Source organism: Mugil cephalus, chromosome 21 (genome assembly GCF_022458985.1).
Source record: "Mugil cephalus isolate CIBA_MC_2020 chromosome 21, CIBA_Mcephalus_1.1, whole genome shotgun sequence".
NCBI classification, from domain to species: domain Eukaryota; kingdom Metazoa; phylum Chordata; class Actinopteri; order Mugiliformes; family Mugilidae; genus Mugil; species Mugil cephalus.
In genome coordinates this window covers 6,707,813-6,722,241 of record NC_061790.1, presented here as the reverse complement: position 1 = coordinate 6,722,241, position 14,429 = coordinate 6,707,813, and the positions used below count along the sequence as shown (strand labels likewise).

The window sequence follows — 14,429 nt, the reverse complement described above, 5'->3', positions numbered from 1 at the left end:
AGGGGGACTACGCTCCATACACTTCCATCAACGCTGAGCGCAGACGCAAACGTGCTTGTCTTCTAAACTGCGCGGCTCCGTAATCACGTATCACTAATGTAAATAGTCGTACACAAAGTGGGCATTTTTTTTTTTTAATTATTATTATTATTAGGTCCAGATGTTGAGGATTGTAACTTTAGACCCAAAGAGCGTCTCTGTCGTTTGTGTGTGAGTGGATTTCTGAGGTCTTATTCCCGCCCTCGCAAGTTACCCCAGAGGAACCGACAGGGACCAGCGCTCCCTGCAGAGGCACCAGATGTGCGCTGTTATGGAGAGCATGAGAGAGGGGCCTTTTGTGAGGCATCAGATAAGCCCTGTTCCCAAAGCCGGGCCGGATCGTGTGTCATCCGCGGGTCTACGAGGGGGCGAAACCCAAGCCCTGCGCGGTGGATCGGGTTTCTGTTTACACGAGCGTGGTCCCTGGATTCCTCCAACCAGAGCGGGCCGAGGAAGGCTGGGGACGGGGAGGAAAGAGGCTCCGAGACAGCCCTCCCGTCCCGCCTGTCTGTCTACCTGTCTGTCTCTCTGCGTGGGGTTTGACGACCTTGGAGTCCTGGAAAAGAGGGACACTTGAGGATGTTGGAACAGTTTAAAACCTATTTGCTTCATGTTTATACGGTGTAATAATCTAATTGCTCAGTCCATGACCCTTTAAAATCAGAAAATAAAAGTTACCCCTTCAGTCTCAATGTATTTAAGCTGCAATTAGATCCACAGTATCACCACCAGTGGATGGATATGATATGGTAATACATTCTCTGACCTTTACCACCAAGAGTATTAATGAGACTAATGTTTATGTTTGTGCGCCGAGACAGGAACACACACCCACCTCCATGTAAATCCTGCCCCTCAGGCATGTGGTACTTTTCCTCGGGCCACAGGCTGTCTCAGGGGCGGGTGGGTGTGTGTGTGTGTGTGTGTGGAGGGGGGGCATTTCAGGTGTTTTAGTGCAGCACACACACGCGCGCGCACACACTGATCAAACAGATGCCATCTGAGAAAGCTCCAGACATTCTGCCATGGTATCGTTTGACTCGCAGCGCTCTTTTCATCTCTTTATTTTAAGACAAGAGTATAGAGACAGTGTTTGTACTGTGTCCCCTCAGATAAAACACAGTCTTTGCATTCCTAATGAAATGTATCTGTTGAGATTTGGGAGGGGTGGGCGCCAGGTGTTGGGTTACATCAAATCACTGGGCCCTCCCTTCTCACAGACGGAGCGCAGATTAGACCGGCGGGCAGGACACTTGCCTTTCATAATAAAAGCAGAGGAATGGGGGACCGCGGCTGATGCGGATGTTTCAGTTATGGGCAAATGTTTGAGCTTATATTTCATTGAGTCGTTTACAGTATTGACTCAGTTTAATGTCACATTTAGTCATGCACATTTCGTTTCACTCGAGAACAAAACTTGAGCGAATGATGCAACGAGAGTCACTATTGCATCCATTACTGCAAAGGCGTTCTGATCAGAAGACTTTTACAAATCAAACTTTTAATATCCAATGGCCTCCTGTTACTTTTTTGGACTACTCTAGTTTGTAGATTTTTGATTTAAACCATAATTTCTATCGCAAGCTGACCCAAATCATTAAAACAACTACTTTTATTTAGTCAGTTTTTCAAAATAGTCACGAATTGTTGCGGATGCTTTGTGTGTGGGCACTTTGAAAGTTCAAACCGGAAGTCTCATCTTGCGCGTCGGCGAAGCCTTGACAGCGGTGCAAAAGTGAGAGTGGGGATTGTTCAACTGCGGAGCCTCCTGCTCGGAGTGTACGCATGTTCAGTGGACTCGGATGGTGTGAAGCCCCAAATGAGGGACTCAGACGTCCGGGAATGACAGCCGCTGTCACCGGGAGTGACAGCCTCCACTCTGACCTACTCCGCTAAAGAAGTCCCTCCGGCTGACACCCAGCTCTGATCCGGATCGGATCCAGCCTCGCCAGGACTATGCCAGAGATGGAGAAAGGGAGACCACCGGAAAATAAACGCAGCAGGAAACCCGCGCACCCCGTGAAGAGGGAGATCAACCAAGAGATGAAGGTGAGAGGGAGAGTGGCAGACTAGTTTGGATCCGGTGGGACGTGTTATCGAGCGATGACTTTCTTTACGCACACAGTCGTCTTCTCACAGGGGAGTCAGCTACGCAAAAAAAAAAAAAAAAAAAAAAAAAATCAGTGCAGGCTTAAATATGTTTTACTCTGTTTGTTTCAATTGATCCACATTTGTATATTTGATGTAACCAATCATACTTTTAAAGACTTTATTGCAGTTTAAAAAATGTCTTAATACCATTTGTGAGTCTTCTAGTTAATCCTGACTGTCATTTTTTTTTTTAAAGTCTGAACCGATAATATCACACACAGAGACAGACGCAAACGTCATTATTAGTAACAGACATCTCCGGTGCCATTGCTAACGTAGAGTTAAGTTGACCTGTGCCTTCTCGTGACGCCATGTCATAGCCAGCTGTGTCCGGACGCGCACACACTGTAATGTCCAGCGGAGATCCAGATGTGCGTCACTTCTTCCCTGCTCCTGCAGTGCGCTCACTTGCTGCACCACAGAGGCTTGTCCTCACGCACAAAAAAAAAAAAAAAAAAAAAAAAAAGCGAGGGGGCTTTTATATCCTTTAAATAGCATGCTTCGGCCTTACACTGGGAAAACTCTCATGGCCTATCATTAGATTTTTAAGAATGTAAACATTAAAGGAAAGTTCCCATTAAGAGGCAAACTTGCTCAGTGGGCAGCCACTGCACAGGCACTAATAAGTTAAATCACAGCAGCAGACATGACTCCCTCCCACCATTATGAGCCCTGTTACTGCGTGGAAACTAATCCATGGATTGTCTGCTTTGTTTGGGTTTGGACACTGGCTATTTGAGACTGTTGACTGTGGCTGTGAGGGATATTTGAGGCTCCTTCTGAGCCGAGCTGAGGCTGAGAAATCTAAAAAGACAAGCCGTTTTTTTGTTTTTTGTTTTCATTATTTTTTTTTTTTTTGTTTTTTGGGGGGAAGACATTCTGGCCTCTCGTGAGAGAGGAAATGTGCTCTTTTTGTGTAAGTGGTTTGGATTGTAGCGTTTGATATCCAGGGGAGGTGTAGTGTTACATCTTAACTAATTTTAATCAAAACATGTGAAACGCTATCCCCGCTTGATGTAAGCCTGCCTGGGCTGAATCTCAGGGTCGGCCCCAGTTTGTTGCCTTTGGCTGCAGCTCTCTCTGCGGTTTGGGATATGGCTTGTCACTCTCACAAAGCAGATGTTTGTCTAAACTGCCAAAAAGAAACAAAAACAACATTGTGGGAAGTGGAAGGGTGGGTGAAGAAAAAAAATGCCCTTCTTTCGTTAACAAGGAGGGGGAAAAAAAAGAAATTCTTAAATGGCAGTATGCACAGACAGGAGAGCTGCCGTCGGTGTAGTCCTTCTGGGGAACACCACAATACCAAAATTAGGCATGATGGGGAACATTATGCCTAATCTCCCAAAGACGTGCACCTTTGGAGCGAGGCAACTGGGGAAATCTGAAAGGGAGAAGTGTAGGAGAAAGGCAAACAGGAAGGCAGGCAAAAGTGATTCTCGGGCTCAGCCGTGGTCCGTCCCGGTGTTGTCTCTGTAATACATCTGTTTCAACACCACATTCGGACCTACTCCCTCCACGTCAGACCCCGAGCGCAGCACCAGACACCGGATACTTGACTTTAATCATCGTTAGGCATATTTAGCTGGATATGATACCACTGCTTGCACTCACCCACACACTCTCCCAGACGCACACACACAGCAGAAAGCGAGCAAGCAAGGGAGAGATCCATTTCTTTGAGGCCCTAGTGCAGAGCAGAGGTCGGAGTGAGGAAAGCAGGGGAAAGAATGTGCAGTCAGTACTACAGCGCTACAACACCACCACAGCAGACTGGCTGTGCTGGAAAAGGCTGAAACCTGAGAGGCGGTACTGTGTCGGGTGTCAGGGCTGGAAGGTGCTGGGATGGAGGGGAGGATGATGAAGATGGGAGGCGAGGGGGGGGGGGGGGTAGGGGGGGGGAAGGGTGGAGAGGGAGAAGAGAGGGAGGCGGGGGGGGGAGAGGAGAAAGGGGAGAAGGGAGACGAGGGGATAGTGGGGAAGGAGTGGTGGACACTGGAGGGAGAAGAAGAGGAGAGAGGAGTGGGGCATTTCCGAGAACCGTGGGACCTCGCTGTGGTGTAGGGTGTCCCGCTCTGATTTCTGCCCGTTCCGGATCAGGTTACTCCTCCAATCCGGTTCTTCCAAAGCCACAGAGAGAGGTGGGTGGATAAAGAGAGAGACCTTTGTGTTTTTTTTTTTCATCTGGTCGTAATAAAAAAAAAAAAGGAGACCACACATCCCATCTGCGGAGAACAGTTTTCTTTTCTCCCACTTTTTTCCAATTAAAAGAGATAAACAAAGGATGATTCATAGATTTCACACTGGTGTTAGGTTTTAAACCTTTCCGTCTCCGATTTAGCAAGAGTAAACAACTTGAATACATCATGGAAAAAGCGTCACACTGTACTCCACTGTGCCCCTATTCATTTCTCCAACAGGGCTGGGGCTGAGACAGAATCCCTCACATTGATTCAGAGTAGGAAGGTCTGATTATGTTTAACATAGGATAAAAAGTTCCACTAATAACCCTAAGATGTGTGCTCACAGTTTCCTATTTTCAAGCGTGGCTATGGTTCAGTTACCCCATCCCCTTAGACAGAACGTTAATCAGTGATTTATTTTCCTCTTTTTCTCCTGCAGACGTTTGCAGAAAGCACCATGAACGAGCTCCTGGGATGGTACGGGTACGACAAGGTGGACCTCAGAGACTCGGAGGCCAACGAGATCAGGAACTACAGAGAGAGGCGTCAGCATGTGTCTGTGCTAAAAGGTGAGCGCCGACAGTTCACTGTCTTCTTGGATTTACACTAACTAACAGGTTCTGCAGGTTTCAACGCAGACATTGAGCCAGTGCGCGAAATTTGCCAGACACAAATCTCCTGCAGTTGCAACTTCTCCTGTTACATTCATTCGGATACATCTGTTGTCTGCGCAGAGGTTATTATAGTATCACATCAGCCGTGCTCTGGGTTTATGCTATTGTGTTACGCGACAAATCTACGCTTCTTTCGTTTTCTCGTGTTTCAGAAAACTCCTTGCCAAAACCCAAAAGCCTGGACGCCAAAGTCAGTCAGACGGTTCTGACGATGAAGAGTGGAGAGAGAGAGCCGCCCAGCGTTCCTTCCTCCTCCTCACCTTCCTCTTCCTCAACGAGTTCATCTCTGACCGCCCCCAAGGAGCACAAGAGTGCCCCTGTCATTGTTCCCCTCATAAAGCCATCGGCAGGTATAATGCACACGTGAAGGGAAGCAAACGCAATCACTGCACATTATTAAAATCTGCTTTTAGTTTGCAGTCTCAGTTCCCTCAGATTCACACATCATCCGTGATTGGGGTTATATTTATGTGCCAAGAGGTCAGAGCAGAGGGTCAGCTGCATGCGATAGAGCTGGTATTAGTTTCAGCTTTTTCCTCATGGGCTCCCGAGCAGTAATAGAAGCTGTGTAAAGAAGTGAGGAGGCGTTGCAACTACGTGGCATGACTCCCTGTCCTCAAAATACTCGCCATCATTTCTGTTTATTTTAGTTTCCTTTTGGGAATGATTAACGTTGAACCTGAAATAGTCAGACACCTGAAGATAGCTGTCAGTTTTTAAGCCAACTCTAAAGCAATACACTGTTATAGCAGTCTGAATTAAATCATTTTTTTTTATACTGGACAGCCTACATTGGTATTTTGCCTTACAATAAAACATTTCCTGTTGTTTTGACTGAGATTTCCTAAGTTGTTCTGGCTTCCAGGTTGGAGGTTTCCGACAATTTAGACATAAAAGAAGCAGCGTTTCCATGTTGGCATCTATGTTTGATGAATAGCGTAGGAGTTGTCAGAGTCTTGATGAACTGTTAAAGTTGGCTATGGTACAGTTTGTTTAAAACTGGCCATAGTTCCAAAAGTGTGAATGTAAATACTTTCAGACTGTCAAGGCCAGCCTCATTATTTCATTTCACTGTTTCAAATATGTCACCGTCCACATGCATCCACACTGCGCTGCAAATACTCGAAGCTGAAAAATATGTATGAATTAAAACTGCTCTAATAATTACCTAAAGGATAAGCTCAGCTGACTCAGTTCCAGCTCACACACACGCCTCTTTGAGCTTTGTATTAATACCTTGGGAAAATGAACTAATTTATTCCCTGACCGTCCTCCTCTCCTCTGATATTTCCCACGCAGTTGAAGATGTACAGAACGTGCAGATAGTCTGTGTGTGGTGCCAGAAGGAAGGTGTGAAACGCTACTCTCTGTGCATGGGCTCAGAGCTGAAGAGCTTCTGCAGCGAGAAGTGTTTTGCCGCTTGCAGACGGGCCTACTTCAAACGCAATAAGGTCAGTGTGGGATGAAAAATGCTTCCTTTGATGAAAATCAAATATTGCATATTGTGCAAGGCAGCGGGAAGTCACAGACATTTAGTTGTGGCTTGTCCTGATATCTGGAGGGGCTATGAATAAGCTGATCGGTAGATTATTGCACGCAAGTGTGTACAAGCTCACACATGGACACATACAGGTACTGTATATGCACAGTTTGGGTCTCTGTCCATACACAGGTGATCAAGCATCGTTTGGTTTCTGGCAGGTACACAGACCTTTAGAAACAGATAAGTCTGATCTTGTTAGGTCACAAACGATGGGTTCATTTACTGGAATTTAAACTGGAGGGGCTCTCTAAGAACACAATTTCTAGTTAGTATGAAGTGGGCATGTTAGAAATGGGGGCGAGGGAGGTCAAAGTTTGTAGAGGACACTTAGTATCAGTTTCGCGTTAATGGAGAAGGGGCCAGCAATTAAGTGGCCTTGGTCTGGAGGACAGGAAAGCAGCAGCGATGGAGAACCGCTCTGATGCACATTGCCCTGATTTGTCACCTTCCATTACGACATGGATATACCTGCTTTTGAGGTGCGGGGTGACGAGCAGCTGTATCAACTTTCACCCTCGCTGTTGTTTATACTGTGGTAGGTTTATTCACACAACAGCAGCGACACAAAGGAGGATTGAACAGACAGCGCGCAACAAGCCCTCTAGTTTTTCTGAGGTGGGGAGGAAAGCATTTCTGTTGGCTTGTTGCTGCTTGTCTGAGAGGAAGGCCAGGAGGCCTGGGGCGAGGTGTCCACTTTCAGTGCATACCTTACCTTCAGCTGCCTCATGTTTCGTAACTCAACACGACTCAATGGGTCAGAGAGATGGGGGAGCACTCAGATCCTCCGCAGATCAGCTTACATGAATCAAGAAGAATTTTCTATATTAATACTGGCAGGGCCATCAATAATATGACAATACATCACCTGTATTATCTCCCTACTTGGCTGCAGACTCATATCTGTTTCACAACATTGTTATTTCCCTTTGTTATATTGACCTTTGGGGTTTGGTGCCACGAGTGAAGTTTAAACTGCTTCTAACCGCCATGACAAGGCAATTAATATAAAACTATTTTTTGTACTTCTCGTGTAAAAAGTTCAAATTTAGTGGCAAGTAACCACAGAATGATTCCAGGATAGGATTTGAGGATAAACTCAGACGAACTGCCTCACCGCACTTCATGTTTGTCACTGTGTGGTTTTCCCGGTCAGGCCAGAGATGAAGACCTCCATGGTGAAAGATCCCCTCAGCACCCACATACAGAGGACTCGCCCAGACTGGTGTTGAAAATAAACACCAATGTCAGAGTAAGAGGACTCTTTAAATGTTTTTCCACTGTACAGTATTGATATAAGTATGCTGTGAAATTACAAGGTTTAATGTGCATGGGATAAGGAAAAAACAGCTTTTCTTCTGTTGTTGTAAGTTTAAACAAAGCTCTCAAGTTTTCAGCTTGAATCTGTCATTCCAATGACTCTCCACAGTCTCTCTCCCCTGTGCCGCAGGTATGTGATTGGTGCAAGCACGTCCGTCACACTAAAGAGTACCTGGACTTCGGATCGGGTGAGGAACGACTCCAGTTCTGCAGCACCAAGTGTCTGAATCAGTACAAGATGGACGTTTTCTACCGAGAAGCCCGTGCAGCTCTCACTAGTACCAGTTCCAGCCCAAGCAGAACTAGTCAGGAGGGGAGGGTAGAGAGCACTGTGGCCGGGCAAAAGCTACTCACTCCTGAGTCTTGGAACAGCAACAACAGTACAGGGGAAACCCGTAATAGAAATCTCTCTCCCAAAGGGCCTACACTAATTCACGGATCAGCAGAATCCTCCTCTATCTCCCCCTCAGAAGCATCCTCTTCTTCTTCTTCTTCCAGAGTCCCTGTTTCTGGGCTGAGGACCCTGGAAAGATCCATCCAACCGCCTCCACCTCCCCCTACTGTGGAGATATTGCCCCACCCTGCTCCCAATCCTCCTCAACCTTGTCCCCCTCTGGAACAAAAACCAGTACCTCAAATCCCCATACCCTTCATCAGGCCTCCTCTTCATGCTCAGGGCCTGAAAAGCCCCCTTGCCAATCCCATCAGACATCCGGGTCCTCCTTCGAGCCCCATCCACAGACCTCCGCACTCACCTCACCTGCAGCCCCCTTCCGCCTCTTCCATGAATCCACCTGGACTGATGCACCCCTTCCCAGGAGCTTACTTCCCTGGTTTGCACTCCCCTCCTCTAAACATGATGCCAAGGGGTCCTGTCCCAATGCCTCCTATGATGAACTTTGGTTTTCCTTCTTTTAGCCCTCTTCTGCCCCAACCTACTGTCCTGGTGCCTTACCCAATCATTGTTCCCTTACCTGTCCCCATTCCCATTCCTATCCCCATTCCAGTACCCCCCAAAGCAACCCCGGAAACTCCAAGTCACAGTGGAGTTATCCAGCCTGTGCCAGAGGGTGTGGACAGAGGTAGATCCAGGATTGCCAGGCCAGCATCTCCAGGGATCTCTGAGGGGGATGGCAGATTGGTAGCCAAACATTTGGGTAGAACCTTCCCTCAAAGTCTCTCCTCGCCAAGTGACCCAACCCCACGAGACACAGATTGGGTTAAATCGGAGAGACCATTTCTGTCCCCTGTATCCACACCCCAAAGTGGAGCCTCCTCGCCCAGAGCACATTTTAATGAATCCCCCTGTTCAGACCCGGGATTGGAGGGGCTCATAAACTATAAACAGCAGCACACAGAGCGGCAAGTCATCCAAAGGGTTCTTCAAAGGACCCAAGTGAAGTTGGAGCCCAGTGCCAATGGAGTGGTGGACCTGTCGGGGTTGGGAGATTCAGGAACTGGGCAAGTTAACAGATCAGGGCTCCACGATATCATTAGACCAACCCCTCCTCTATCACTATCACCTCCACATGACACTGTCTATCAGTGCCAGGATTCCCGCACCCCACCTTCTTGCACCCCACCCAGCCCCATAAGGAGCAGCCATTCACATGATGCCATACCGTCTGCCCTGAAATCTCAGGACCATGGTCAAAATGGGATGTCCTCCTCATCTACACCTGCCAGTCCGGACTCCTCCATACCCCAGAGATTACCAGCACCACCCCCTGACCTTGCACTTAATGAGCTGGAGGCTATCAAAGAGAACAAGTGCTCTGTTGTTAGCCCAGTGCGGGTTGAGGGCCCAGTTAGTCAGTTGGAAGAGCCCTTAACAGTAGATGTAGGAGAGGACTCCCATGTTCCTGATGAGGACCATGCCTATGCCCTGCCCACAGCGCCAAAGACAGGTGGGACCACCACCCCACTGCTCTTGCCCAAACTCAGGGACAAGGGTAGCCTGCGGAGCCCTGCTAACGTGCCGGGTGCAGGAGACATGGAGCCAGCTCTGAAGAGGCGATGCCTACGAATCCGAGATCAGAATAAGTAGAGGATGGAGGTGAGGAATTCTGTTGCAGTGATGAAGGGATGGTATAGACAGCATTCCTTTAGTTTTATCTGGGATTACTGAGGGGCACATTGCTAGAAGGGTAAGGACTTCTGCAGCTCATACATCTGCAGAAATGGTCCATTAAATCTCATGGCATATCAAGTTGACTGTGGCCGAAGGTGCATAAACTTGAAGCGGTGAAAAACCAGCCTTACTTTTAAAACAGTGCTTTACCACGGATTGGAAAATGTATGCCTACTTACATTCACACATACATTGCACAAGCTTAATCACAGGTCTCACAGTATGCGCATGGTCACTAAACAGCATGGCGCCAAAGAGAGAGAATCCCAGTAACCTGGCACTCCACTGCGCTCTAAGGTTACCACAGGGGAAGGAGGTGGAGGGTACACAGGCAGTGAGAGTCACTTTGAAAGGCGATCACTTCACCACAAACTGACTGTCACAAAGCTTTGTTTGCATGGCAGCCTGTTTTGTAGGCTCAGATTTGCCTAGCCTTGCAATTGTACGTCTGTTTAAGAGGGAGGGAGACATTTTAACACATTAATCCATGTTCTTATAGGTGGTTTTCTGGGTATGAGGCAATAGTATGTTTATTATCCTAGACAAAGAAGCGCAGGGGGCTCCTGAATCGAAAAAGTGACCTTGAGGTTATGGGATATCCCAGATGACATTCAGGCGCAGACACAGATCAAGTCTCTGTGTGACCCCCCAAGTCAAACTCTTGCTTCTTGCAGTATGAACTGTGAAGCACTGCGGACATCTTTGTGAGGTTGCTGTAGAGACAGGGTGATTGTCAGGCAGACTACAAGGCGCTGTGAATATGAGAGCCAGCCCTCAGCTGTGATAGAGCTCTGGGGCTTCATTAGAAAACACACGGGCAGAACCGGAGCGATCCGATTACACATGTCATAATGACACCCTGTTCTGGCTTTGGCTCGCCGCTCTCCCGTGGATAAGTTTTACACTCTCCTCCTCTCCCTTTTCAGTCCTTTCTCTTTTCTTCACTCACCACTGCTGTCCGCTGCCAACCAGATGTTAGAGTGCAGCAAGAAAGCCTCCTTACTTTGGACCAGTCCAAGGCCCTCTTGATTTCACTTGCCCGATTGGTAGTCCAAATAGCTGTAACACCACCGGCCATTCTTACCAGCTGGTATCTTGCCATAATAAGATCATGTTACTATTTTACTGTATGTCCTAAGATTAATCTGCTGATATTATAGAGGTGGTTTAGATTTCAGCTGGCCTGCTTTTTGCTCCATTTTCTAAGGCCACGGTTCACGTAAATAATTGTGTTTAAAAGTGATGGCTGCTGATAGAGAAAGATCAACATAAACCTTAATCTCATACCCCAGATGTTTGGGCAACAAGGTCTCCTTTCACTAAACGAGTTCCCACTTTGTCATTTGTTGTGGCTTCATGCATCGCCTTAGTAACCAATACATATGAAATCCCAGTGCGCTGCTTGTGTCGTGCAGACGGATTTATGGCCGTGCGTTGCGTGTAATGCGAGCCGGCTGCCGTATGCGAATGACTTTAGCTTGCCACCTCTATGCTCTGATCTGAACATTGCTGTCCTGTTCTATTGTCTCTGCTGCTAAAAGTCTTAAAAAATATCCCACACTGACAGAGTCGGCAACCGACGGGGAGGATTTCACCTCAGGAAACAGCCCGTTTTTTCGTCTCAGTTTTCCTTGCCTTTATTTGGGATATTTTATAGCCTCGTGTAATCCGATCCCACCACATGGGTATTCGCTGAGCGTTTGAAACTAAAACGCAATGGGACAGAGGGAGTACAGAACCCTGGTTTGGCCCTTACGTGTGTGTGTGCGTCTGTTTGCATTTAATATGTGTGTTTGAATGAATGTCTGTGTAAGTGTGTGAGAGAGTAAAGAGACCAGATGTTCTTAGTTTGATTGTGCCCTGTGCAACTGTTATCTAAGTGTTGACATGACTAAAAAGCTTCACTCTCAGTGTTTATGTAGAACGGGCGGATTAAATAATGAGCGTCCAGAGCGGGAGCGGTTGATATGAGATATGGTAGAAATGGAAATTGCACAGAATCTATAATGCTTTCTCTCTCTGTCTCTCCCTCTTTCCCTTTTTTTTTTTTTTTTTTTGCTCTCCACCACCTAATGAAAAGACTGCCTGTGTAACACTGTATGGCGGTGCCAGTTTCAGTGCCACGCCCTCTTGTGGACAACACCAGTGGTAACACTCCTCCAGCCTGTCCCCTCAGCCTGTCAGCCCACCAGAGTGTTGCTCTGCCTGCGGACCAGCGGGGTGCCAACCCAGGAAGCGGTCCAGATGGCTGCATCATCACGAGTCAACATGGGGGAAGAACACAGTGACATTTTGTCTTGGACCAAAGAGCATCACTGGCAAGTGTGTTACATTGTGTTCAGTGAGTGCTTGAAAATGGAGCATCTCAGATCTTCTTCCTGCCCTAAAGTGTGTATGTGTGCACGAATTAGTGTGTCTGCCCAGATGCGCCTCCTCCTCTTCCTCCTCCTACTCCTCCTCCTCCTCCTCCTCCTCCTCTCCTTGCACCACACAGCAGACAGGGCTCTGATCAGCCTTGTGTGGTCTTCTCAGATGGAGCCTGAACATGATCTCTTTCCAGGGGAAACAGTTTGTTTTCCCTGCCCGGCTTGCACAAAGAGCCACATTGTTCCTCTCCCCATATCCCACGCTGACTCCCCACTCCAGGTTTTGGGTTACCTGGCCGACGGGGGCTCAGACTTCAGGAGCTTTTTTAAAATTTTTTGACCGACAGCCAGGAATATAGCATGCCCTTCTCTCCTCCGCCTGTCCGCCCAATCTAAATACGGTACACGCAGACGCTAGTCCTGAGGTTTTACTCCTCACAACTGATTGCCTGTGATGCCCTACTCTGCTCACTTCCTTCAAGGGAGGTGGGAAATTCTGCTGAGATTAAGACTTTACCCTCGTGCAGTTTTCTCACTGTCTAGAGAGCGTCCGGCCGAGCTGTTAAAAAAAGGCAATCCCTCGAGGAGATCTCCCTCAGCTTCCTCTGTTAAAACGCACAGAGCACGTGAGGGCACACCTGAGAAGATGCTGAGATGGTCTGTGGACACTTGAGTCGTCTCGATGACGCTGGTAGGATAAATGTGTGATGACCCACCAAACAAACATTTCACCAGACAAATCTGAATCTGAATCCCTCTCAGCACTGAGCCGATCTGATTCAGATTTAGTTTTTAGATTTTAGTTTTTCTCCACATTATATTGGATGTGTTCAAGCAAAAACAAACAATATCTTGTAATATTACCAAATGTGGTATTATACTCAAAAGCATCAAATGCTGTATTATGCAGCGATCAGTATTACAGTTTCCCAGTATCGGGGATAGGCTTGTCAACACTTGTCCCGTTGTAAGATTTCAGTTTTCTAGTTGAACTCTATGCAGAAACTATTTGATGTTATATTAACTTATAAATAATTCATTTGTAGAGTTTCACAAAAAAAAAAGAATGCTTTATTTCTTCTCTATTTTTAGATTGTATTTTGTGAGTGCCGAAGCTCTTAAATTTCCTCGCGTCTATAGGTTTGTGTATTGCCTTATCCCCACTAGAGAGCAGTGTTTGCCTTTGTAACTTTGCACCTGCCTTTTTTTACTGACAAGTGAGCGCCAGGAGGCCCGTGGTAGCAGGCAGCCTGCTGAAACCCATGCAATCCCACAACCCAACCATCCAAGCAGACGCCTTTTCCTGCACATATTGCCATTATTTTATCCCGGACTCCAGATCTTGGCTAGCACCGTGGTAAGGAGGCGGTCAGCGGCCCTTTAAATCCTCCTCATGATGGTGAGCCCACTGGGATAGGTAGTCATCTACTCCTAGAACACTTCCAAATGTGGCCCACCCCGTGCCATCATTCCAAAACCTTTCAGTTTGTGTATGTGTTTGTGTGTCTGCAAAGCGTTCCCCCGCCTCCCCACTCATTCCAGCCTACAGCCTTGCCACAGGTCATGCCAATACGTCAGTGTCATCCTCAGCTGGTAAGGGGACTTCGTCAACAGCTCATATGAGTCACCGATGACATCTCCCAATAGAAATAGCTGCAGCGTCAACGAGTGTTTCCCTCTCTGATGGCCAAAAAAGAAAAGAAAAACACATTATTAAGACTGCCACTGGTGGTTTGACAGTTTTATTTTATTTTAATTTTTTTCTATTAATGCCATTTGTCACATTTCACAATACGTGTGTTTGATTATCCTTGTGTCAAAAGTTTTGTTGCTGTTGCTGCCTGAGATGCATATAGGTACTTTTTTTCCGACCTCCCCTGTCAAACATTTAGCCCACTATCTGAACTGATACTGTTTGTATTTGAGTAAAGGTCAAGTAACCAAGAGCTTTGGTGGTAATCTCTTTGTAAAATAAAATAAATAAAAGTTATTCTAAGAGCAAGGAAACGTCTGGGGTCGTTCATTAAT

At 47.0% G+C, this 14,429-nt stretch overlaps 1 protein-coding gene across 2 annotated transcripts; it reads left to right on the top strand.

Annotated features, from left to right (window-relative positions):
* The first annotated feature begins 1,750 nt into the window (after positions 1–1,750).
* Positions 1,751–14,403, top strand: LOC124999146 (sine oculis-binding protein homolog). 2 transcript variants are annotated; one of them, XM_047573930.1, is made up of 7 exons: positions 1,751–2,088; positions 4,810–4,939; positions 5,197–5,394; positions 6,344–6,495; positions 7,741–7,836; positions 8,035–9,960; positions 12,116–14,403. In XM_047573930.1, the coding sequence occupies exons 1-6, from the start codon at positions 1,996–1,998 to the stop codon at positions 9,949–9,951; spliced, it is 2,586 nt and encodes an 861-aa protein (XP_047429886.1). In that variant the 5' UTR covers positions 1,751–1,995; the 3' UTR covers positions 9,952–9,960; positions 12,116–14,403. The 2 variants fall into 2 exon arrangements, with proteins under 2 accessions (XP_047429886.1, XP_047429885.1); XM_047573929.1 differs by having other exon boundaries at positions 8,014–9,960.
* Positions 14,404–14,429: the final 26 nt, after the last annotated feature.